The sequence below is a fragment of the Galeopterus variegatus genome, unplaced genomic scaffold, assembly GCF_000696425.1.
Source record: "Galeopterus variegatus unplaced genomic scaffold, G_variegatus-3.0.2 Scaffold2391, whole genome shotgun sequence".
Lineage (NCBI taxonomy): Eukaryota > Metazoa > Chordata > Mammalia > Dermoptera > Cynocephalidae > Galeopterus > Galeopterus variegatus.
In genome coordinates, this window is record NW_007728502.1 from 184,306 (window position 1) to 211,650 (window position 27,345).

At 34.6% G+C, this 27,345-nt stretch overlaps 1 protein-coding gene across 1 annotated transcript in view; it reads left to right on the forward strand.

Moving 5' to 3' along the window:
- The window catches only part of CCDC7 (coiled-coil domain containing 7), a gene marked incomplete at its 3' end in the record, with an annotated part of 89,105 nt that overhangs the window by 24,527 nt on the left and 37,233 nt on the right, over window positions 1–27,345 (forward strand). The window contains exons 4-9 of the mRNA XM_008581550.1: window positions 14,078–14,098; window positions 14,393–14,425; window positions 20,078–20,244; window positions 22,060–22,121; window positions 23,217–23,273; window positions 26,133–26,208. Coding sequence (XP_008579772.1) covers window positions 14,078–14,098; window positions 14,393–14,425; window positions 20,078–20,244; window positions 22,060–22,121; window positions 23,217–23,273; window positions 26,133–26,208 — 416 coding nt within the window. The remainder of the gene's footprint in view (window positions 1–14,077; window positions 14,099–14,392; window positions 14,426–20,077; window positions 20,245–22,059; window positions 22,122–23,216; window positions 23,274–26,132; window positions 26,209–27,345) is intronic.

Sequence of the window (27,345 nt, forward strand, 5' to 3'; positions counted from 1 at the left end):
ATGTTGTCATTCCCTGGAACCTTGTTTCTTTTTAATGGAAAATGTTATTAGAAACCAAGATCTGACAGCTAATTGTGCCCATTGATACTCGAGTGTCTTTGCTTCCAGATCCTTTCATCAGACAGAACTAGGAAATGTATACAAATATGTAGATACACACATACACCTACATACATATACACATGAGTAGACGTATTTAGAAATCAGGGGTTCTCATAGACAGCGTCAGTTCCAATCCATCACTTCAGGGCTTGTTCTGGCTCTTCTTTGTTTCATATGTGTATGTCCTTTCTTCTGCAGTGCAAATGCAGACTCTCACCATCAACACATTTACTTATTTGCTTAATCCTATAATAGTTATAAAATTAAGAATTGCTTCATCTATACCATCACAAAGTCAAACCTACTAAAAAGACTTCATGATGTGTTTTCAACTCCTCTCCTCCTACCACTTCCCACTCCTAACACTATTGCCCAAGACTGGAATACAGGGTGTATGTTAAATACTCTATGAGGACTCTTCAACAAGTTCATGGAAAGATTTATGTTATCTTTTTTTTTCAGATTTGTATTGTCTTTTTTTTTTTTTTTGTCTTTTTCCGTGTCCGGCAACAGATCGCAACCCTCAGTGTTGCCCCTGGTATTGCTAAACACATGGTAATTCTATTTTTTATTTTTTGAGTAAACTTCATACTATTTTCCATAATGGCTGAACCATTTTACAATCCCATCAACACTGTACATGGGTTCCACCTTCTCCACATACTCACCAACACCTGTTGTTTTCTGTTCTTTTGATAGTGGCCATTCTGATGGGTATAAAGTGGTTATCTCATTGTGGTTTTAATTTTCATTTCTCTAATGACTAGTGATGTTGAACATCTTTTATGTGCTTATTGGCCATTTATGTGTCTTCCTTGGAGAAATGTATATTCAAGTGGCGCACTAGCACAGTGCGCCACCGGGCCGGCCCCTGTATTGTCTTTTAATTCTGTTTTTCTATGAGCATTTTGGAGTACCACACGTATTCAAAAGTTACTTTGATTAGTTCTTTTTTTTCCTTTTCTAGTTTCATTTGTTTAAATTTGCTTTCAGTTTAGTTTCACTTTCTATCCTTGTTGATTTAGTTTTGTTATTGAAATATGTAGAACATGAATACCTTCATAAATTATAAGTAATGCAAAAAGATATACTTACAGAAGTAACATTCCCTCCCATATTCTTCCTATATTTTCATAGGTAACTAACTTCATTGTTTTTGGTTTGTCTTTCATATGTGTGTATATATACATATATATTTATTTAAAAGGTAAGTATCTCTCTATCTCTGCATATTTTTCTTATTTATCCTTCTTTCTTATCTAAAACGTAGCATATTAGATATTATCTTTTCCATTTTTTCACCTAACATTACCTCCTGGAAATCACTCCATATAGGTTTATAAATATATTTCTCATTCTTTTTAAGATTTTATATATAGCTATTTTTGCCATAGTGTACACTATAGAGTTTATGCTATGCCATAGTTTATAGTACATATCATGGTTTTTTAAACTATATTTTGCAATTGCGAATAATGCTTCAATGAATAATCTTGTGCATATGCATATTATTATTTACAATATGTGATATGTATGTTTAAGGTAAATTCCTATAAGTGGGGTTGCTGTGCCAGAAAGTAAATTCATCTATAACTTTGTTAGATTTTGGAATACTTTTTTGCATCAAGGGATTTTGCCACTTTTAATTTCCACTAGCAATTTATGAGAGTGCTGGTTTCTCCACAGCCTCGTTAATTGAGTCGTGTCATCTCTTGCAGTTTTGCTAGCCTGATGGGTAAGAAATAGTAGGTTGCTATAGTTTTAAATTTCATTTCATTTTTATGAGTGAGTCTGAAAATCTTTTCATGTGCTTAAGGGCCATTTTTATAACTTTTTGTTAATTATCTGTGTATGTCTCTTGACCAGTTTTCTGTAAGATTTTTGTTTCTGAACCAAATTTGGGTTTGCCCACCTGTTCACAGCTAAGCCAAGATACTGACACTGGGTTGCAGTAGGGAAATAAGTGTTTAATTACAAAACCCAGTAATTGGAGCAGGGGCAGCTAAGCTGAAAAACCCCAAACTCCTAGAAAGCTTGCAGGCAAGCATTTTTTAAGGAAAGAGTTGTAGGTTGGGGTTGGGGCTGCTTGAGTAGACTGTGGATGTTTCTGATTGAATCTCTAAGTACAAAGAAGCAGAATCTCTGGAAAAAAAGGAGCTTTTGGTCTCTGATTATCATTCCTGTCTCTGATCAGTCTGGAGTCCTTGCAGTTTATAGCTGGGCTGGGAAACTTTTGGTCTCTGTGCCTGTAACATCTCAAGGGTGTGTGTCAAGATAATGTCTGTGATCCTGAGCATTTAGTGAATCTGATTTATGGCACTCCTTATCACTTAGGTAACATCCTGTTTGCTATCTGCCTTCTTTGTACTCCCTTCCTTAATTGCTAGTTGTAAATCTTATCTCCTTAATTAGAGAGCCCAGTTCCCAGATTCTAAATCACTTTCAACTTTGGGAGACCAAGGCCACAGCTTGGTTTCATCAAAACTTCTGAGGAGCTTCATCTAAATGTGGTATCTACTCAGTCTCATTTTTATTTTTTTCTCAGTTCTTTGTATATTAGGAATACTGACTCTTATCTGTGCTTTGTATTGTCATTTGTCTTTTGACTTTGATTATAATAGTTTTGGTAATGCAAAGGTTATTACCATCCCCATCATCCTTCTCCCCTCGTTTTCTTCCTCCTCCTTCTCTTCTTCTCCTAATTGGTATCTAGTCAAGTGTATCAATCTTTTATTGTACATGGATTTTTAGTCATGGAAAAACTTTTCCTAAATTTATATTGTAAAGAAATTTACCCATTTTTTCTTCTAGTACTTTTATAATTTCATATTTTTATATTCAGGTCTCTCGTACATGCAGAGGTTCTTCTTGTATATGATATGAAGACTGGATCTAATTTTATTTCTTCCTAAATGGCTTTCCAATTGTTCCAACATGATTTATTTCAAAGACTTTTTTTCTTTGCCCTAGTGATTTCATCAATATCCTACTCCAGAATGTGATATTCCTCTGTGTCTATTCCTGGACCTTCCTTTCTATGCTATTGGTTGTTCTGTTTATTCATGTGCCACACTGTTTTAATTTATTCTAGTTAAAATTGATTATAATGTTTTAATAATTTTCCAGGACTAGTGTTTCCTCATAGTTTTTGCTTTTCAGTGTTTTCCTAGCTGTAATGAGTTGATTTGTGCCTCCTTGCTCAAGATATGTCTAAATCTTAACCCTATTACTTATGAGTGTAACATTTGAAAACAAAGGTCTTTGTATATGTAATTAAGTTAAGGATTTAGAGATGAGATCATCTCAGATTAACCAGGTAGGTCCTAAATTCAATGACTAGTATCTTTATAAGAGAGAGAAAAGGAGAAGCTACAGAAGACAAGGCCATGTGAAGATGTGAAGACAGAAGCAGAGATTGGAACTATGTAGTCACAAGCCAAGAAATGCTTGAAACTACCAGAAGCTGGAAAGTGGCAAGGAATGGAATCTCCCCTAGAACCTCTTGAGGGAGTACTACCCCACAGGCACCTTGATTTTGCACTTCTAGCCTCCAGTACTTCAAGAGAATAAATTTTTGTTTTAAACCATCCAGTTTGTGTTCATTTGTTATGGCAGCCCTTGGAAACTAATATACAGGCTATTTTCACATGTTCATTTTTTCCACATGAGCTTTAAATCAGCTTAAAAAGCTTCACAGGAAAACTCATTGATATAACTTATTGGAATTACATTAAATTTAAAAGTTAATCTAGGGAGAACTGACATCCTGGTCATTTTGAGACATCCTACTCAAGTACAAGGGGTGTCTTTCCAGTTGTTCAAGTATACATTGTATTTTAGGAATACTTTGATTTCTACATATTAAAAAATTTAAACTTTTTTGGTTAAATTTAATCCTAAGTGTTTTATCTTTTTTGTTTCTATTGTAATGAGGTTTTCTCATCCATTATATTTTATGATTATTGTTTGTGTATATAAATGTCATTGATTTTTTTGTGCTGATTACATATGAGCGTACTTAAAAAATTCATGGAAAGATTTGTGTTATCTTTTAATTCTGTTCTTCCACAAACTTTGTGAAGTATCCTTATACTGCTGTTTTTCTAAACTCCTTGGTTTGAGTTAATTTTTAAAAATTGATTCTATAGGGTTCCCAGATACATTGTCAGGTCTCTTGTAAAAATAGCTTTTTTTCTTCTTTTCCAAGTCTCATGATGCTAATTGTTTTCGTAGTGTGATTTCATTGACTGTAACCTCTAGAACAGTATTAAGTAATTGTGGAAATAGGAGACATTCTTGCCTTCTTTCTGAATTAGTAAAAATGCCTATAATGTTTCCCTATTAAATAAGATCCTAAGGATTTTAGGATTGATTATCTATCTATCTTATCTATCTTCTATAATTATCTACACGCATACATTATCATGTTAAAAAATTCGATACAATGTGTGTTTTGTGTCATACTATGATTTTTATTTTTCTGTTTGGTTTGTCTACATTGCTTTTCAAATGAAAATCTTTTCAAGAAAGTTTATATTTTGTTCTAGTGGTTATCTTCTTACTTGTATAGAACCCTTAATCCCTTTCTTAATACTTTACTCTCAGATCTGCGATTCTTCCCTATTACCTGTATAAACATTGATGTTCTTATTCTACTTTCCCTTTTCTCCCTCCCTTTTTCTCCCAGCACCTTCTTTAGATGCATTCTTTCTACTCTGATAGAACATAAGATTTTTATATACTCCTTTCTTACCCATATATCAACCCTTGGATAATTTTAATTCTACAATAAAATGTAAGAAATTCTCACCATTAGTCCTTTTGCTGAATTTTCTCAGTAATGTCTTTATTGGCAGAAGCTCATTCTCTGGTTGCTTCCTCAAGAAGGCTACTTATATATGGTATTCACTGAATTCTTGCGTGTTTAAAATGATTTTCCATAGCTTTGAATCTTGAGAGAGAAAACTTGGCTAAATATAAAATCCTTGGCTTGCACTTCCCTTAAGTTTCTTGGAACTTCTGCTTTACTGTTTTCTTTGCTTTTTATGTTGTTTTGGAAATGCCTGATGCTGTTATAATTCTCTTCCCTCTTATAAGTTACTTCATATTTATTGTTGGATACCCTTGGGACTTTAATTTAAAGTCTAATAATTTTACTTAGATGTGTCAGAGCTAATAATCCAGGTCAATTTCCCCAGAACCTGGTAGACCCTTTGATGTATAGGATTCAGATGTTATTCTATTTGGGGGAAGTTGTTGAATTAAAGTTATAACTTTGAGTTCTTCAGTTATTCCTATGTTGAACCTCCTTTGCTTGTCTTCTATTTCAACTACCTTATGTTTTGAACTTTTTTTCTTTATCTCATTTCATTATATTGTTTGTTTTCCTGTTTCTTCATTTTCATTAACTTTTTCTTTGAATTTTTCTCCCATGGATACCTTGTACTCTTTATTTCTGATGTGATTTAGTCTATTTCTTCTATTTTTCCTGAGATCATTCAATAATTTCACTTTTTTGCTTATTTTTTTTACAATAATTTTTTATATCTGTGGTCTGATTTTTTTTCTATTTCTATTTCATTTTCAGGATTTTAGTTCATGAGCGCTCTCTTTGTGTGTTCTGCCCTCTTCTATGCAGTTTTTTCAATGATGATGCTGTTGGGAGTTGGAGGGCATGTCATGTCTTGTTTCTGTTTTGATTGTACAGGTTCCTTAATTACCCCCTCTCAAGTTTTCTTTCTCTTTAGTGCTACTTCCGCAAGGAGAACCATTCCTTCTCTATGTATTTGATTTTCCTCCCGAAGCAGTACTTATCTGAGGCTGCAATTATCATTCCCATTTATTTTCAAGTCCTGTCCCTGTGGCCAGCACTTTGAACCATCAAGTCTTGACTTGTGTTTAGTATTTTGGCATGTAGGTGGACTTTTTCATGGGATGCTTTTTGTGTGTACTTTGTCTAAGTCCTCTGCACTTTTCTACTTTTTAAAATGGAATGTTTGAAGCCTCCTACACCCTCTCCTACAGGCTTGCAGTGGTGAGCAGTGGGAGGTTTGTTGGAGTTTTGTTTGTTTCTCTACTTGTAAGCGGTTTGAAAGTAATTTGAATTTTTTGTCCTTTAGTAATGCTGAGTGTGTGGGTTATCTTGTTGATTATATTTATGTATGTATGTATGTATGTATGTACTTATGTATGTAAGTTGGTGGGATGAGTTGAAAATAAGTGGATATTTGAGTAATGTCTTTCAAATCAGGAAGTTTTCTCTATTTCTTTTTGATTTAAAAATATTTCATTTTTCTATTTTCTGTTTACCTTGTCATCATCTTTCTTTTCTTGATCCTTCGTTGTGTTGCTTTTAGTTTCATCTTTATTTCTGATTCTTATTTATTTCTAATTCTTTTCTGAGTTGTCACCTCAGTGAGTAAAGAACTGTTTAATGTTGTTTCTTCATTTCTCATTATTTTCTTAGTATATTGGTACATGTTGAAATTGTAGTTGCAATTTTGGTGTACTTTATGAGTATGTTTTCTGCTATTGTTATTATATGTCAGAAGTGTTATTTGGCTCCTTATTTTCTTTTTGCTTATAATGAATTTGTACGGAATTTGACTAAGTGTGAATCTTGATCTTTTATTTTTTTTTAAATTTTTTTTCCTTTTTGTCTTTTTTTACTGACTGGTAACGGGATTGCAACCCTCGGTGTTGTGCCCGCACCACGCTCAGCCAGTGAGCGGGAACCGGTCACCACGTGGGATCCGAACCCTCGGTGGGAGCGCTGCCATGCTCCCAAGCGGCGCACTCTCCAGTGCGCCACCGGGCCGGCCCAATCTTGATCTTTTAGAAGAAGTGATTTAGAACAGATTTCCCAGTTTCACAGTAATTCCTTTTCTTTCATTTTCATGTTATTAAAAAAATGGCGACTTACTTTCTGAGATTTCCTATATCTATTCTTTCATGTGAACTTCTCTTTCCTTTGTATCTTTTGTCCTTTTCTTGCTCAATTTTTATTTTTCTCTTAGCATTTGTTCCCTTAGTGTGGAGTCTTGTTTTCAGTCAGTTTTGAGAGTTCACAGGGAGCTATCCTGCTTTAGCTTCTTCAGGACTTCTTACCAGGGACCCTTTGCACTCACCTACTATTAGAATGAGAAAAACCTTTCCCAGTTTCGCTCTCTGTTCTCAAATTATTCCACTGTGCTTTTTAGCAAATACATGTTTGCTGTTTTGGGGTTCATCTTTTCTCAAGTATGTAACATGTCTGTTTTTCTTTCCTTTCCTTTTCTACTTTTTCATTTACAGATACGTCTCATGGGCACTACATTTGTCTCTACCTACTTGTATTTTAGGATTTGTGGGAATTTTGTTACATAGTTTTGTTGTAATTTTTGTCAAAAAGTTTTTGCCATTGGGCCGGCCCGGTGGCGCACTGGAGAGTGCGCCGCTTGAGAGTGCGGCGGCGCTCCCGCCGAGGGTTCGGATCCCACATACAGACTGGTTCCCGCTCACTGGCTGAGCGAGGTGCGGGTGCAACACCGAGGGTTGCGGTTCCGTTGCCGGTCCCCGGTACGGGCGTGACACCAAGGGTTGCGATCCCGTTACCAGTCAGTAAAAGAAAAGACAAAAAGGAAAAAATATCTTTTTTGCTATCTATTTGTTCTATTTTTAAGTGGGGCTTTCCGGAGATTAAAAATCTATGTCAGAAAAAAAAAAAAAAAAATCTATGTCAGTGCTGCCATCCCATCTTTCCAGTATCCCCCAAATCCTTTCTGAAGGATCTTAATGTCATCCCAGGCTTTTGAAATTTTTATGTCTAGAGTTCTAGTTACGTGAACAACTCACAGTAAAAATTACTATACATTGAGGAAAATAAGCCACTTTGAACGAGCATTAACAGTTGTAGAATCTGATCATAAAACAGAAAATATCAGAATTATGATACGCAGAGTATGAAGTAATTGTGTTTAGAAAACTAAGTGATGATGACTACTGATCTTTTCTGTAATGACAATGATCATTAGTAATATTCTACTAAATTGCTGTACAATAAAATAAAAATAAATACATTTTTCCCAGTTCTATCCATGTTGTTGCAAATGATAGAATATCATTATTTTCATAGCTAAATAGTATTCCATTATGTGTGTGTGTGTGTGTGTGTGTGTGTGTGTGTGTGTATCTCACAGTTTTATTTATCCTTTCATCTGTTCATGGGCATTTATATTGATTGCATCTCTTGGCCATTGAGAATAACATTGTGATGTACATAGGAGTGCAGATGTCCTTTTTGACATATTGATTTCATTTCCTTTGGGTATGTACCGGTAGTGGGATAGCTGGGTCATAAGGCAGATCTATTTTTAGTTCTCTGAGGAACCTCTATACTGTTTCCACAATGGCTGTACCAATTTACATTCCCATTAACAATGTAGGAGGGTTCCCTTTTCTCCTCATCCTCACCAGCATTTATCATTTTTTGTTTTGTTAATATTAAACATTCTAACTAGGGTAAAATGATATTTTTATGTGCTTGTTGGCCATTTGTATGTCTTCTTTTGAGAATTGTCTGTTCAGATCCTTTGCCCGTTTTTTAATTGGCTGGTTTTGTTTGTTTTTTGCTGTTAAGTTGTTTGAGTTCCTTATATATTCTGGATATTAGCTTCTTGCCTGATGTGTAGTTTGCAAACACTTTCTCCTATTAGGTATGTTGTCTCTTCTCTTTGGTGATAATGTCCCTTGCTGTGCAGAAGCTTGTCAGTTTGATGTAGTTCCATTCGTGCTTTTTTGCTTTAGTTGCCTGTGCTCCAAAGTCATCCTCTCCCCTGCAGACTCCAGGCAGGTTTACACAAAGGTTTCTGCAGCTTTTTCTGGTGTCAGTCTGTGTGTAACAGCTAGTCCTCATCTCTGTACGAGGCTGGGTCAGAACAGTAGGCATTGTTCCTATGCCCTCTTACCACTGCCTCTTGCTCCTTCATGAGCTCCATGGGTCTCTCCTCCTCTCCTCCAGCTTTAGCAGTTCTAGATTGGCAGTCTTTACTTTTTAATAGTTGTAAATTGGTTACTTGTGGAAGGCTGCAGTGCTGGGCATTGTCTATTCTGCCGTCTTGATGATGTCACTTGACAGAACACCTTATTTTGTTTTTTAGTGGTTGTTCTAGGGTTTAAAACATGCAATAACAATGTGGTATAGAATTCGGAATATATAAAAAAAGAAAATGTACGACAATAAGAGTACAAAAGCCAGGTAGGAGAAATAGAAATACACTGTTGTAAGGTTCTTGTTCTATATGCGAAGTGTTATAATACTTCTTGAAAGTAGATTGTGATGTAGTTGGCTGGATATAGGTACTAGTATAGAAAATCTACAAGGAACCCACACTAAACACCATATTTACTTACTAATGAAATTTTGAAAGCATTTCTTTCAGTAAAGAAGAGGATAAGGGTATTTGCTATTACCACTTTTTAATATTATGCTGGAAGTCAATATAGTCAGCAAGGCAAGATAAATAATTGTTGTAAGTACTAGAGAGGAAGAAACAGACTTATGTGTGCAGATGTCATTGTCAACGTATATGATCCCCCCAAAATACTAATTTATTATTAGAATTTATAAGAGAGTGAAGGAAGTTTCGTGGGCACAAAATCATTTTATAAAAATTAGTTCCTGTAATATACATTTGTAATTAACAATTCAAGATGATACTTAAGTTATATATAATAACATCAAAAATATAAAATACCTAATTAAATATGTGCAAAGCCTTTGTGGAATAAATTATCAAATTTTATTAATAAACATGAACGAAGATTCTTCAAAATGAAGGAATAATACAGGAGTATGCCATGTTCGTGAATTGCATTGAAGATTGTCAAAGTGTCAATTCTCCTCAGTATACATATAGGATAAAAAAAAATTCATTTAAAATCCTAATGTTTTTTTAAATTGAGGTGAAATTCACATGACATAAAATTTAAAGGGTAAAATTCAGTGGCATTTAGTACATTCACAATGTTGTGCAACATCACCTCTATCGACTCCAAAAGAAACTCTATGCACATTAAGCAGCTAGTTCCTATTTCCCCCTTCCCTAAGCCATGACAACCACTGATTTGCTTTCTGTCTCCATGAGTTTACCTGTTTTGGATATTTCATATGAACATAATTGTACAATATGTGACCTTTTGTGTCTGGCTTTTGCTTAGTATGTCTTCAATGTTCTATTATATAAAAAAATTTATGGGCCGGCCCAGTGGCGCAGTGCTACAGTGCGTCGCTTGGGAGCGCGGCGGCACTCCCACCGAGGGTTCGGATCCCAGATACAGACCGGTTCCCGCTCACTGGCTGAGCGAGGTGCGGGCGCAGCGCCGAGGGTTGCGATTCCGTTGCTGGTCCCGGTCCGTTACGGGCGCGACACTGAGGGTTGCGATCCGTTGCCGGACACGAAAAAAAAAAAAAAAAGACAACAACAACAAAAAATTTATGAGAGGGGCAAGGGAAATTTCAAATAGGGGAAAAATGTGGATCACATTTAAGTGACAAAGGATTATCCAGATTATGTAGATGATGTCTATCTATCAATAATAAAAGATAAACAAATCACTATAAAATAAAGAGGCGTTTTACGGAGGAGGAAACACAAATAGCCCATAAATATATCAACATGTATTCTACACTTTTAGTCTTTTTTAATAACCAAGGAATGCATGTTAAATTAATATAAAAAAATATTTATTGGCTTGAAAGCAAGGTTTTATAAAACCCTTCCACTGAGTATACATTTCCTTCCAGTACTGCTCTATATATCTCTACTTTTTTTCAAACGGTCCTCCTGAAAAAATATCTTATATGTTTATTTTGCTCACTTCCTATCCATTTATTCATACTTCAGTCTGGCTTCTGCTCCCAAAGTCCATTGAACTAGCCCTGTAAGGATAGTAATGACCACCCATGCTGTTAATTCATGTACATCTTTCTTTACACCTCAGCAAATTCGACATTGTGGACCATTTGAAATAATCTTCTCTTGGTTTCTGTGACACAATATGCCTATCTGAAATACTAGTTTCATATTGTCATTATTTTGTTTTTCTTTATACATTATGCCATCTTCTCTTTAGGAAGCTTTTCATAACAGCTGAATTAGACTCCAACCCCACTAACAACAATTTTTTAGAGTGGAGTATTTGCTGGTTACTTTGCTTATAGTTTTTTCTTGTGTTTACTTTTCTTGGGATTACTTTTTGTTTTGCTGTGTTAGAATGTGTGATGAAATAATTTCTAAATCTCAGAATTTCTTAAAATAGTTTCATTTTACCTTCATGCTTAATTGGTAATGTTTTTAAGTTTAGAATGGAGGTTTAATATTTTCCTCAGAAACTTTATAGACATTGTGCCATAGTTTCTCACAGTATTTTCTCTGTTTAGTGTTGTATCTTTACTGTTGATTTTCCCAATGTCTGATCAATTTTCATTTTCCAATTGTTTTTCTCAATAGTATTCTAGATTTAGCAATATCAGTAACTGATGATTTAGGTTTTCTTAGTAGTTGAGAAAGCCATTGTTCTCCTAGTTGTTAATGGTTTAAATAATTGTAGAACTGAAGCTACAATGGGTGGTTGAATTGATATATGCTAATGTTTCCTATCAGATTCCAAGGCAGGAAGGGAGTTTTTGAGAACGTTTGAATCTCTGTTGATAGTGAGAGAATGATGTTATTTCAAGGTAATGTGCCTTAGTGGACATTACTTTCTAAACCCTTATATCACTGAAAATACTTTTCTTCAGACATAGATATTAATTTGCTTTGGTATGTTTTTCTAGAGGTTCTAAGCCCATTTTGCTTAAATCTATGCTTTCTTATTATTTAGCTTAGTGATCCTGAAACTGTAGCATGCAAAGAAATCACCTGGAGGTATACTTCATTTTTATTTTATTATTTTATTTATTTTATTATTTTTAAAAATTTATTTATTTATTGAATCAAAATCGATTATACATATTTTGGGGGTTGAACATTGAGATATGTTGATCAAATCAATATTACTAGCATATATATGTTGCAAATCATAATTATTCTTTTTTTTTTTTTAAGATGACTTTTAAGGGGATCTCAACTCTTGGCTTGGTGTTGTCAGCACCATGCTCAGCCAGTGAGCCAACTGGCCATCCCTACATAGGATCCAAACCCGTGGCCTTGGTGTTATCAGTACCACACTCTCCCGAGTGGGCTACAGGCCAGCCCACAAATCATAGTTATTCTTTATGCCCCTCGTCCAATCTTTCCCCTTCCCCTATTCCCTCCCCCACTCTAATTACCCTAAATTTCTTCTCCCCTTCTGAAAGAATAATGGTTACTTTGTTAATTTGTTGCCTAGATGATCTGTCCAATCCTGAGAGATGTGATCGGGTCCCCCAATATTATCATAGAGCAGATGCTTCTTCTGTCACTCTGAAATGGGCTTTGTGGAAAGAGACATCCTCTTCTTTTCTTTGTCTCTGCTGGTGACTCTCCTTGTGTGAATGCACTCCAGTGGTTGGCAGACCATCTTCGTGGTGGTTGTGGTGTCTAGTCGCTTTCGTGACAGCCATGGTTATTGTGGAGGCTGTGGTGGGCCACCTACACGGAGGTGCTGTTTTTGGTATGCTCCTTGGCACTGGCGGTGTGCCTGGTTGTGAGGTGTGTCTGGTCCCCTTCTCCATGCCCCGGGTCTCTGGGCAGGCCCTGAGGCACTGGTGTGGCGTGCCTGGTTGTGGGAGGAGAGTCCGGTCCCCTTCCCTGGAGGTATACTTCTGATTCAGTAAGCTGGGGTGAGGCCCAAGAGTTTGCACTACTAATCAGTTTGCTTGTAGGTGGTGCTGATACTGTTGATTATGGGACCACAGTTTTTGAACCACTAATCTTAAGTATTGCAGAAGAGAAATTTTAGACTAGCTTAATTTTTGTTCAGTTGTAAGCAATTATTTTCCTTCCTGAATGTATGTAGTAATATTTTTCTTTAATAATGTAATTCAAAACTTTTACCCAGATATGATAGGGCTGGATTTTTTTGTGTGTGGCAAATGTAATCATTTTAATATTACATTTTTAAGTGGTAAATATTGACATTTTGAACTATATACAGATGCTCCTTAACTTACAATGGGGTTATGTCCTGATAAATCCATTAAGTTGAAAATATCATGTCGAAAATGCTTTTAACCTACTGAACATCATAACTTAGCCTAGCTTATCTTAAGTATGCTCAGAACACTTACATTAGTCTATAGTTGGGCAAAATAATCTAACACAAAGCCTATTTTATAATAAAGTGTTGAATATCACATGTAATTTATTGAATACTGTACTGAAAGTGAAAAACAGAATGGTCGTGTGGGTATTAGAAGTATGGTTTCTACTGAATGCCTATCACTTTCACACCATAAGTTGTAAGTTGAACCAAGTTAAGTTGGGAACCATCTGTAATTGTTTTTTGTGTATTTTTCAGTTTCTCTCACAGTCTCTTAAATCAGTTCTTTGCATTTCCATTATAAATATCAAATAGTAGTATGATATTTTATATCTTGATTTTATGGGTCCTTTAGCAGGAACAATGTTGTATTGAATTGGTAGTATTGGGAAAGTAATGCTTTTTTATTGTATTTGCTGCTATATGAAAAGAAATATAATGCTCTCTGAGAGGAATTTAAAATTTATTCCTTACATATATTAAGAAAAAATATAAAATGATTTATGTGAATTATTTGAGGGTCTCCTAATACATATCTAGAAGGGTAGAAATTTATTTTTTTTATTCTAGAACTACTTTGTGCAAAATGAACTAAAAACACTTGATTTTGAACTATAAATTTATAGTTATAGTTTAGCAATTAGTGCATTTTTGTGATTGAAAATTGCAAAAGGCTTGAACTAAATAATATATCATACCATACATTGTGAAGATCTCTATTGCAAAATGTATTAATTAAAATTTTATTTTCCAGATTTTGGAATCTCTTTTTAAGGTATGTTCAATATATTGCAGCTTAAGCCTACTAAAACTTTATACAGAAATACATGTAAATGAAGAAGAAGTTTTTGAGGGATTAAAAGAATTCCCAAACTTGCTGATATATATGTTTAAAAATTTTACGTTCAGTTGTATGTTGCATTAACCCTATTGTGAACCCTAAGCAGTGTCTGGGTCAGGATTGATATTTGATAGATGAAGATTCAAAGACACACATATATGTACACATTTATTTTACTGTAGAGATTTAGTTTGTCATTATTTCTTTTTTGTTCCTTTTTTTTAAAAGTGGTTTCAGCGGCAGGTCAATCAGATGGAGGAGGTAAGTATAACATTTCTTAATTGTTAAATGAATTAATATTTTAACTCATTTGAAAACCAATTTAAAGTAGTGTAAGTTAAAAATTTTTGAGTAACCATTGATTACAAAGCAATCTTTTGATTTAGGTAGAGTAGGAATAAGTGGATAGAATAAATTGTTTCTCATTGATTTACACATTATATTTCTGCATATATTTGTTATACTCCACGTTTGACTGACACATTCTTTTTCTTAAAATTGAATAATAGCAATTGAATTATCATTTTTTCCTAATTTATGTAAGAAAGTGATAAGAGAAAATTTATCAATTAAAAAATTTCTCCTATATTTAAAAAATCATGCATAATATGATATACAAGTATGTGTAGACATAAAATTATATACTTCTAAATTTAATACGTAATTTAATGATATTCTTTTGTAATTTTGATTTGCAGGTACTTTACCACGAGTTTGAGAACTACTGGTGTCTGTCCCTGGGGGCTTTTAATTCTATTTTGGAAAAGACATTATATATACTGTAATATAGCAGAATGATTTTTCAGGGTAGTTTTAGTGATTTACAGAATTATTCTAGTTTTCCCTTTGTCATGCTGTGGTTCAGTCCAATCCAACAGTCTTGAAACCCAGTCTCTCTTTTTTTCTTTTCTTTTTTTAAAATAACTTTTATTTATTATTATTACTTTTTGCAATGTAATCATTTTTTGTGGCCCTTTGCCAATTTCTCACTAACCCTCCCTCCCCTTCCAGTCTCTTTAAAGAAAAGAGGTTCGTTTATTTGAAATATGAAATTGAAGAGTAAAGATACAAACTGTAAATATCTCCTAGTCCCTTCTCATAATTTTACCTCTGGGCCCAGAGTAGAAGACTTTCATGGTCTGTATACTCTGTTATAGGATAGATAAGGCTGACACTGGAAAAGTGTGTTAGCAGTTCTTCTTCGACTATGGCATATGGTCATTATTTTTCCAGAGGAGTAGGCTTTGGGTGAAGTTCACTATTCCTCTTCCCTCTTGTAATGTGTACTTTCTTTGCAACTTGAAAAATTCAGCTTGTATTCTCCCATCTTATTTTCATCTATCAACATCTTTTTATCCTGTTTTATACATAGATGTGCCTTACTCTCTTCTTCTTGCACTCAGTTCAGTCAGTGTACAGACCTGTCTTTTCAGTTCCTTGACTTCCTCATCTCCAGTCGTTTTACTAATGTTTCTATTCAGCTGGAGACAAGCACTTCGTCACAGTGAACTTCTTAGCTTCCTAATCTCCCTTACCTTTTTCTCTTTTCTTTGCATCTAACAAAACTTAACCCTGAGTAGATTCAGTTGTTAATTTTCTTTGAGCCTATAGCTTAGCTGTGAAACACTGCTGAAGAAAATGACACGGTAGGTCAGACACAATTACTCCAAATACTGCCTGGCATTATTGTACTTCTGAAATGATTTTTAACCCTTGGCAGTCATCCTCTAAAACCCACTCCCTCTGTCCCATTTTTTGTTTTCACTCTCAGCCAATCATTTGGAATACTCTAAATATAAGTCGTTGGTTAGAATTTCTTAAATTCTCACTACCAAATAAAATATTTCCATTCATACTCATTTTATCTTCCTTTCCTCCTAGTAAGACAGTGACATTGTTTCTCCTTATACATAAGACTAATTCTTTCACTTCTGTTTTGAATCCCATGTTCTCTTGCCTTCTCAAAAACTTCGATTAATAATTATCTCCCGCATATTCAAGTTCTCCATTCAGTTCTGTCCTTCCTTTCAGTTTTTAAATGTGCTCATCTATCTCTCATTTGATGCCAGTTCACCTCCAGTTATAGGCCTATTTATCTTCTCTTCATGAACAATTTTTAAAAATTATTTTGTATGTAAGTTCACTTACCTCAGGGAAACTGCCATTAGATTACTGTCAGGAAATAAAGGCAAAAAAGATTTATAAGTGAGTGGAGAGAAAAACACTGCAGACAGTCTTTGAATAATAAAACCAGTTGGCTTTTTAAAAAAGTGTTATTCAACTGATAAACAGCATCTAGTGAAGAGTTAATCTGGACATTCTCCTCTTGTAAAAGTCAAGTAGGGGTATCAAGTAAAACAATTTGAATTATTTATGGATTTTCTATAAAACCTTGGGTTTAACTGTGGAACATGTCAAAAGTTTAGAACGAAATTTATTTGTGTATCAATGAACTATGTACTTGTTCTTATTTCCTAAGCATTTCTCAGTCTACGCAACTGGACTCTGTCATCACAAGAAAGAAAATATTCTATGCATATGGTTCCCAGTAATTTATGTTGTTTAATTTCAACAAACATTTTTCTTTACTTCAGTCAGAGTTAACAGTACTGATCACTTCTTCATTTTTGAAACACCATTCCATTGGCTTCTATGAATTATGCTCTCCTGGCTATTGTTTCACCTCCTTGGCTGTCTCCTTTTCAGCATCACCCCCTTTACCCAACCAGTAAATGTTTCATTACTCAAGATTTCATCCTATGCCTTTCTTTTCTTGTTTTTTACTCCAAACTTTCTGCCTAGGCAATCTCATCCAGTTTTTGCATTCAAGTATTACCTTTATGCTGGTTATTTAGAAACATATACCACTTGCTTAAAATGGTCTTCTGAATTCTGGACTTGTATACAATCATCTACTAGATTATTCCACCTCAAGTCCAATGGGTCAAAATCAAGAATTTTTTTTTACCCCTATGCTCTTACCTCTTCTAATACTTCCTTTCTCTTATCGAATTGGGTAAATCAGAAATGTGGTAACCATCCTTGACAACTTACTTTCCTCTATCCCTACTATTCAGTCCATCCATGACTTCTCTTGATTTTACTACCTAAATAGCTGTCAAATGTGTCCACTTCTCTATGTATCTACAGTTTACACTGTAGTGCCAATTTCCGTTATCTCCAGTATGCCTAAAATCCCCATTTATGCATTCATAATCCCCAGTAGGAATCCTCATTATGCAACTCTACTTCTGACCTGGAATTCCAAATTTTTCAATGTTTTTTTTTTTTTGCATGTGTTAATAACAGAGGATATTTTATATTCTTGAAACAAATGTTGAAGTACATAATTGAAACATTGAATCCCATGGTTTTTTCCTCTTGTGTTCATTTTCAAAATTTCAGAGTTCTGTGTAGTTTTGCAGTATTTAGTCATACCAGTTTAACGTATTTTACAAATATTTCTTCTTCTTCTTCTTCTTTTTTAAAGCCATAATTGCTTCTCTTGAATATTTTCTTGACTTGGCGTACTGGATACATCGCCTAAGTGTTTGTATTACCTTCTGCCTTTCAAGGAGTGTTTCTTAAAGGGTAGTTGATGGAACATGTTTAAATGTCACCAAAGATACCTGATATAAATTCACATTACTGAATTAGAATGCTTTGGTGTTTGTGGCTTAGGAATCTGCAGCTTTAGAAGGCTCCTTTAGAAGATTTTTATACACACTAGCATTTGAGAATCTTGGAATAATCTTTTTACCACTGACAGATATTAATATCAGTACGTGCTGGTGAGGTTAATACCTGTGGTTATGTTGCACTAACATAGATAGATGTTGAAGCCATCAGAGTGTATAGTGAGCTGCACCAGAGAAATGTAGGATGAATCTGTAGTCTCTACTCTTCAGCATTGTCCTGCTGGAACCTATAACCCATAAGTCTCTTTGATCAAATCTTATAGCTGACAATCTCACTGTCTATTCCATATCCTTTTAGTTCTATGCCATTATCTCTTCTCCTGGAAGAACTTCTGTTTAAATTTAATCTCTATTGGGAAATACAAAGTATTAGTTAGGGTCTAATCAAGGGATAAAAACTACACAGTATTTTGATGAGAGAAAGTTTAATATAAAGAATTATAAAGGCAATATTTATAAAATGGTAAAGGCAATTCTAAAGAATATAGGAATACAAAATATAGGGAGCAGCCTCTACCTCTTGGGTGAAAGCAGGTCACTCAAGGAAGGAACAAATCTGAATACTCCCAAGCCTCCTGTTCTCCCAACCCAGGGCTAACTAAACATCCAGACTTTCTGAAGAAGGAGCATCTGTCATCACTGGATGGCAGAGAAGTTTGCTGGGGTGCCACATTGGTGGAACTTGAACTCTCTGGGAAGCTACCCATAATGACCAGGAAGCTACCCTCTGTGGTACTAGGCATCTTCCAGGGAGGTGATGGACCTTTTGCTGGGAAGCTATCCACAAGGTGGTATGCTGGAATGCTTCTCAAAGGGAGGTCTGCACCGATGGATTTTGCTGAGAAGTTTTGGGGCAAGCTGTCCATGGGAGTGTGCCATGCCAGGAACTTTGCATGGAAGCCATCCATGGGAGTGGTGCTGTTGAAACTTGCTGGGGGCGAGCATGACTGAGTATACTGTGCACTGCCCTGTAGTAAGAAGAAAGAGATGACAGAACTAGGAAGAAAAGTTTCTTCCTCCTCTGGTGCCGCTACAGGACCTTTACCAACAAAGCTTAATATCATTCCACTGGTCAAGGAAGAAATATTCCACTATCACAAGCAAGACTATGAAAAAATGGATTTTTGAGATAAGAGGCAATAAATTAATAACTGTACTTGATTGGTACATTACTTTTTAGACTCTATGATTGGTGGCCTCTTCTTTGGGATCTTGCCTTTGTCCATTGAGTTTACATAGGTCTCCTGCTTCCCTTCCACCTGTCTGCATCTTTTCCACATCTTTCCTATACCTAATCTCAGACTTCCAGTACATTGCCAAGCATTACTTTCTGGTTTTATATCCTAATCCAATTCCAGGAGTCATTACTAAAATGAAGACTCGGTTCTAAATTCCCAATGCTAGGATTTCTCTTTTCTTGGTCCTAGGACTATGTCTTGACTTCGTTTTTTCTTCTTCCAGCTTTCTCTCCAATCATGAGGATTGGAGATACCTACGTGGGAAGATCTCTGCCATTCTCCTGTCAAAACTTCCTTATGCCAATTGCTATTCTTCCTGTTTATGTCTCTACATATCGGCAGTTTCTAGGTGTCTTTCACTGTGGTTTTTGGACACTCATTCTTGCTGAACTTTTTTTCAGTACACCTATTACTTAGAATGCTAATTATGGTGTGTTATTGTATTCTGTGAACCTTACTGATTCTCCTGACTGCACACTACTTTTTAGCTTGGTGTACTCCAAAGGTCTTGAGACACCAAATGGGTCTCGATCCATAGTCCTTTATATATTAACATCTAGGAGTTAGTAATAGAGGGTATTAGCCTTTGAGAGCAAATTACTGTCTTTTAATAATTTATCACTGTAAGGGTATTCTTACAAAGAATTTAGAGGAAGCAATTATTTTAGAATTACTCTTGTAAATATTTGGGGTTGCATTTGTTGTTATTAAACTTGTTTAAAATTCCTTTCTACTAAAATAATAAACAGAAGATTAGATTTCAGTTTTGAGATGTGAAAGTCATCATGGGGCTATAATTCTATTAATAGATAATTGCTCATGTAAATGCATTTGTAAAATATTGTATCAGTATTTGTAGCTACAGATAAGAATAATATTATATACATTACTTAGATTTGATGGACGTAATGAAATTTTGGGGGGATATGGAAGTAAGATGGGATTTCCTAAGTAACTGGTTAATTTTATTATTTTAGATAAGTAAAGATCAAACTCTTTTAGAAGCAGAGCTTCCAGTACCTGATAAAACAGTCACTTTAAGCACTTCACAAATAGTAAGATGTGTGCAAAAACTTGAAGAACTGAGAAATCGCTTTAAACAGAAGTCTGCATACTCCTTGAAAGGTGTATTGTCTATACCCTTGTAAGTGAAATAAAAGAACTAATTAAATTTAAAACAATAAGAGAGGGTATATAATTAGCATGGAATATTGATAATGGGTCAGCTTCTAAATCAAATGAGAAGGTCTATTAATCTTTCTCTTGTTTGAAGTTTTTAATAGTCTGCGATGGCCCTGTCCAATGAAGTAGTCACTAGCTACATGTGACGATTAAAATTCAGTTCAACTAGGGCCGAGCCCGTGGCGCACTCGGGAGAGTGCAGCGCTTGGAGCGCAGCGATGCTCCCCCCTCGGGTTCGGATCCTATATAGGAATGGCCGGTGTGCTCACTGGCTGAGCGTGGTGTGGGTGACACCACACCAAGGGTTGTGATCCCCTTACCAGTCACGAAAAAGACAAAATAAAAAATTCAGTTCAACTAAAACTTACTTTTTTGGGGTCACATTAGCCATATTTCAAGTGCTTAGTAGCCACACATGGCTATTATTAGAAAGTTCTATTACACATTGCTGGCTTTGAAATATCTGGGCTATAAACTCTTCTTTCAGTTTGATCAGGTAGCTTCCAGTAATAAATAGGAAACTATTTAAGGTCTAATTAAATATTTCATTGTTCATGAACATCTTCATTAAAAATTGTGTAGTCAACTTATCTAAGTAAAAATTTTAAACAATCATGTTTTTGCATTAAACATACACAAAACTTTTATTTTTCAGAGTTAAAATAGAGAATACCCATAATTGGTAGGGACTACTATTGATCATGCAGTTACATTATTGATATCGTTATCTGTCAGTGACTAGACTTAAAGGAATGAAGAGTGGTACTTGAGTTGGCTCCCGTGGGGGTTGCTTAACTAGATCCTTGGTTCAGAGGTTCAGGTATATTCATTTGAGCTGTTTATTATGAGGCATCAAATTAGTTTCAGGTCATATGTTAATATTAATACTTGGCATTTAAGTGTCTGAAGTATGTTAGGTATTTTTTAGCAACTTTACATGTATAATCTCCTTTGATCCTCATAATTTCTTCCTGAGAAAGGTACTATTATATCCTGATTTTAATAGATTAAGAAACTGAAGCTCAGAGAGGTGGGGTGACTTATCTGAGGGCTTATAATTAATTGGTGGATAAAGCAGGTTTTGGGCCAGGTAGTCTAACTCAAGACCTTGTGTCCTTAATCATCACATCATTGATAGCAATACATTGGCAAAAAGAAATCTTACTTTTCTACCCAATTTATTTTTGCTATTTTTGTTGTTAATATTGCTGGTAAATCTAATTATATTCATGGAATACATGGAATTAGTAGAATTACATAGTTTGGCTTTTATATTTACTCTTTTCTATAAGGATGTTTCAGTCAATGACAGACTGAATAAATATGATGGTGGTTGCATAAGATTATGATATTGTATTTTTACTATACCTTTTCTATGTTTAGATATATTTATATATGTGAATACTTAACATTGTGTTACAATTGCCTACAGTATTCAGTACAACAACATGCTATACAGGTTTATGGCCTAGGGAGTAGGCGATGCCATATAGTCTACGTGTGTACTGTCTAGGTTTGGGTAAGTACACTCTAAGAAATTCACACAGTGACAAAATTGCTAATGAAACATTTCTCAGAATGTATCCCTGTTGTTAAGTGACATATGACTGTACTTAATTTACCTTAGTGTCTGTACATAAAGGTTAAATAATATGTTAATTTTTATTTTACAAACTTCATATGTCTAATTTGTACATTCTAGTTCTTATTTAAGTATAATTTAAATACTTATTTTTTGATATATTAAAACATGTTTTACCTATTGAAACTTTAACAGGGATAAAGAAAATCCACCAAAAGCAGTGAAAAGTTATGAAACTGTAGAGCAGAAAATTGAAGGTGATAATATTTTATACATGTTTAGCCTTTATAGGTTTTCCTAAGTGTATTATCATTTTGAGATTTATGGTGTGAAAATTTACAGTTATAAAATTATACAGCGGTAAATTTAAATAATATTCAATAATGAGTTTGATAGTTCAGTAAAAGTTTTTATGTTGCAGATTCTGGGAATGTACACAATGAATACAAATTGGTTGTTACCCCCATGAAATTAAGAGCTTAGTGAGGACACAAGCACATTATATACCATTTCAGTATAGTGTAATGCATGATAAAGGTATGTGTGACTTGCAGCAGGTCCACAAAAAGGAGCAATTTGTTCAACCTGGGAAAATTAGGAAGATTTTATTCAATCTTAAAGGACAGATAGGATTTAGTCAAGTGAAGAAGAAAGATATTTAGCATTTTAAGAATATGATAATAACATGAACAAACAGCATGAATAGGAAATTACAACTGGATTCATATTAGAGTGTGAAGTAATAGATAGGGATAAGGTAGGAGAGAGCCTAGTCATAGATTGGATGCTGTGTTAAGGGGTTTGAAGTTTTTCATATATAATTGGGATCATTGAAGATTTTTCATCAATAAGTGACATTTTTTGTTAGATTTAATTTTAGAGATATTATTCTTGTCATATTGTAGAAGCTAGATTTAGGGACTGAGAGTAGGAAAGGGAAGTTATTACTTTATCTTAGAGGTGTGAAAAGTACCTATATTAGAGCACTAGTAAAAGAGAAGAAAAGGGACAGTTTTGAGAAATACTTACTTGATAGAATTGGCAAAATTTGGTGATTGGATATGAAAGGAAGGGAGATTAGATGACGTTGGTACCATCAACTAACATAAGAGAATGTAAGAGGAAAAGCAAGTTTTGATGAGAAAATGATGTGTTTGTAATCAGTTGTTACGTACATTCTTTCATTTGTTGCCTGATTGGGAGAATCCACAGTGTTGGCAGCTATTATTTTTTCATAGAGTTTTCTTTCCCTTGAATGAGTTATTAAAATAAAAAATATAAAATTTAAATCTGATTAGTATGTATAATTGCTATTTGAAATTTATGATGACAAATTATTTAAATTATTCCAGAATTCTTAAAAACCCACTCAACTAAGGAATCTATAGATGCTTCTGCAACTGAACCAGGTAAGTTTCCACTCATTTAAGCATCATTATGTTAATGACCTCTGTTGGGTAAATTAATTTTTATAATTTAAAATAATAATTATTAGGGTAACAATACAGATTCCCTGGAGTTTAGAGCCATGTAGTTGAGCAAATATTAAAATTCCTAGTTAAGGTTGCATGTTACCAAAACTAGACTCATTTTTAATGGTGCCATGCTAGTAGTTGGAATGGAAAATTTTTATTTGTTGGAAGCTTTAAAAAGAGTTTTGTTCACATAAATGGGAAGGAGAATATGCTCCACAAAATTCTACAGCCAGAATTTCAAAGCATCATTGTTGCCTAATGATGGTTACAGCTTTGCCCTCGGTGAATATATAGTTGGAGTCTTGAAACTGAAAGATATCTTTTGCCTGGATCAAAGCACACATAAAGCCCGATCAAATGGAAAGAAAGAGAAAGATACAGGCGAGTGCCTCAGCATGACAATCAGTGGCCCTCAGGTTTTGCTAATGCCCTAATCAGTTAGAATGTTCTTTTTTTAAAAAACTCTTATATATTTATTTATTTGTTTGTTTTTTATTTTATTTATTTATTTTTTAAATTTTTATTGAATCAAAATTGATTATACATATTTTTGGGGTTCAACATTGAGATATGTTGATCAACTCAATATTACTGGCATATATTGTTACAAATCGTAATTCTTTATGCCCCTTGTCCAAACTCTCCCCTTGCCCCCTCCCTCCTCCTCCCCAATTACCCTAGATTTCTTCTCTCCTTTTGAAAGAATAATGGTTACTCTGTTGATTTGTTGCCTAGATGATATGTCCAGTGCTGAGAGGTATGATCAGGTCCCCAGTATTATCATAGAGCAAATGCTTCTTCTGTCACTATGAAATGGGCTTTGTGGAGAGAGACATCCTCTTCTTTTCTTTATCTCTGCTGATGACTCTCCTTGTGTCAATGCACTCCAGGGGCTGGTGGACCATCTGCATGGTGGTTGTGGCGTCTAGCCACTTTCACGGTGTCTGGTCCCCGTTTCCATATCTAGGGTCCCTGGGCAGGGCCCAAGGTGCTGGTGCAGTGTGCCTGGTTGTTGGAGGGAGGTCTGGTCCCCTTCTCCATGCCTCAGGTCCCCAGGCAGGCCCCGAGGGGAATGGAAAATTTTTAATTGTGATTAGAACATGCTACTAAAATGTTGGCAGGCCTTTGAGGTGGAGTAGTGCTAAATTTAAGAGATGGTTTGTAGATTTTTGTCTCAGATATAGTAGTGGTTTGATTGCAGCTGAGTATTTGTCCATGAATATGAAGAGCTGCTAGAAATTGTATGTCAAATTTCTACTTGTTAACAGAAAGAAGAAATTACCTTGCTTATGTCTGAATACTGGAGAGAATTCTGAAACAATTTAGTAATGTACACTATGAAATACAGTTTAGAAGTAGAAAATAAGACTCAGTTGGAATAAGTTCGGGAATTCTGTCCTCTTTCAACTTCAGCTTTAAACCGTAATGTTACTATGTTTACACCAAGGACAGCTGCACATTCTATATTACTCCCAAATTCTGTATAGACTTCTGATCCAAGAGAGCCACGATTAACTAGGTAGGGTGGAAAGGTATCTAGAGCTTTGGAGTGGGTAGGGAAAGTCTGTATTTCGAAGGGAACCCTCTGCATATTTAGGGAGCTCTCAAGTGCTCTCTGTCTCTTTCTCTCTCTCTGTTTGTGTGTGTTTGCCTTCTCTCTAATATTGTGCCTTGTGAATTCTAGCTGCTTTGGCTTTCTCAAGCACTGAACTTTATCTCCTGAACTCAAGGAGACCAGTAGGCCCTGTTTTGGGTTCCCCTTACTTTATAGTGGTGGTGCCGAAATTCCAGACAGTAGGCTGAGGTCATTATAGGGGCCTTTTCTTTTCTTTTCCTTTTGTATGACACTGTTTTTCCAGTTTCTGAATACCACTGTTTCATATATTTTTGTCCAGTATTTAAGTGGTTTAAGGTGGAAGGGTAATTCTGGCCCTTGATGCTCCAACATGGATTAAAGCAGATATCCATCCCTGTGCCCAGTTACAGGCCAACGAAACACATCATCCAATCACAAAACCAAAATTCAAAAGGATTCAATAAATTTTACTCATGATTTTTAAAGGAAGCAGAGGTCAGGATTATATTGTACAATATGGAGAAAACCTTTTTGCAAATTCCTAAATATTTTTTTCCATTGCAGTTGCTTCAGACCCTGGGCTCTGTTAGTAGAGATCTACTCTTCCTCAATATTGCTTTGTTTCACTTGTTTATTCTCTTTTTCTCTTAAAAGTACCTCCTCATTTTCTGTGGCCAAACTTAACTCTCTTCTTCCCTTCCTATTCTCTGAATTCTATAAGATTCTATAGCCTGGCCAGCAAGACAAGACCTTTGTATTGCACTGTTTTTTCTTTCTTTCTCAAAATAGACCACAAATTCAACTTGATGTTGATTCAGTTAATAAATAGACTATTTTTTAAGAAGAGTTTTATGTTTATACAAAAATTGAGCAAAAAGTACAGAGAGTTCACACTAACCCTGTCTCGCCCCACAAACGTTCCCATCTTGCTGATGTCACCTTCTGAATTTATTTGAAAATGGTGGCAATATGTTCTTTTCTGATAATTTTAAGGATTAAGAGAATGCAAATAATATGGGGACATGCACATAATGGGTATTTAATAAAATGGTAGCTATTCTCATCATAAGCATTTTGGTTTTTAGTACTCATGTGGCCCTGATATGTCCTGTTTATGTTTGTTTGGTTTTTACATCTGTAGCAGTTAGTTATATTAGCATGGAACTATAATTTCAGTCTTTCGTAATATCTTTAAAATTTATTATTTTTAGCAATAGAAACTCCTAATTCTATGACTACTCGATTGAATGCCATGTTGAAAATATTTGAGAAACAGTCAAATATGTTAGAGAGGTAAGATTTTAATAAAATAACTCTATATTCTTTTTTCCTTTTTTGCATTTTCTTTTTATAAAAAAATTAACAGCTAACATTAAATGTTTTTATCGTGTATAACATAAAATTAATATATATTTATTGTAGAAATATTGGAAAAATAAAGAAGAAAATAACACATCTGCCAAAAAACTTTGAGTTCTTACATCAACTTTTATGATTATACGTATGTGTGATTTCTAAATTTAAAATTAAAAAACACACAGAATGTAAAATGGAATGCAAGTATCCACTATGGAAAAACAGTAGGTTGGTTTCTGAAAAATTTAAAAATAGAATTACCATATGATTCAGCAATTATATTTCTGTGTATATACCCTCAAAAATTGAAAGCAGAATCTTGAAGAGGTATTTGTACACTCATATTCATTGTACACTCATATTCATTCATTATTCACAGCAGCTAAAAGATGGAAGCAACACAGGTGTCCAATAGTGGATGAATGAATAAACAAAATGTGGTACATATAGACAAAAGAGTATGATTCAGTCTTAAAAAGAAAGGAAATTCTGACATGCTACAACATGGATGAACCTTGAGGACATTATGCTAAGTAAAATAAGCCAGTCATAAAAAGACAAATACTGTATGATTTCTTTTACATGAGATACCTAGAATAGTCAAATTCACAGAGATATAAAGTAGAATGATGATTGCCAGAGGGTGCGGGGAGGGAGAAATGGTGAATTATTGTTTAATGCTTTTGGAGCTTTAGTTTTACATGATGAAAAGGGTTCTGGAGATTGGTTGTAAAATAATGTGAATGCAATTAACACTATTGAATAATATACTTTAAATGGTCAAGATGGATTTTATGTTATGTGTATTTTACCATAGCTTAAAAAATTACAAGGGTACAAAATGTTTGTGTATAAACTTTTAAATTGCAAACTCATAGAATTCTTTTTTTTAAGTTAATAATTTATTTTGTGCTTTTGTCTTTAATTGACAAATAAAAATTGTATGTATTTATGGTATATACACTATGGTGTTTAGATAAATGTACACATTGTGGAATGGCTAAATCAAACTATGTAATATATCCATCATCCATCATCCTCACATACTTATCATTTTGTTTTTGGTGGTAAACA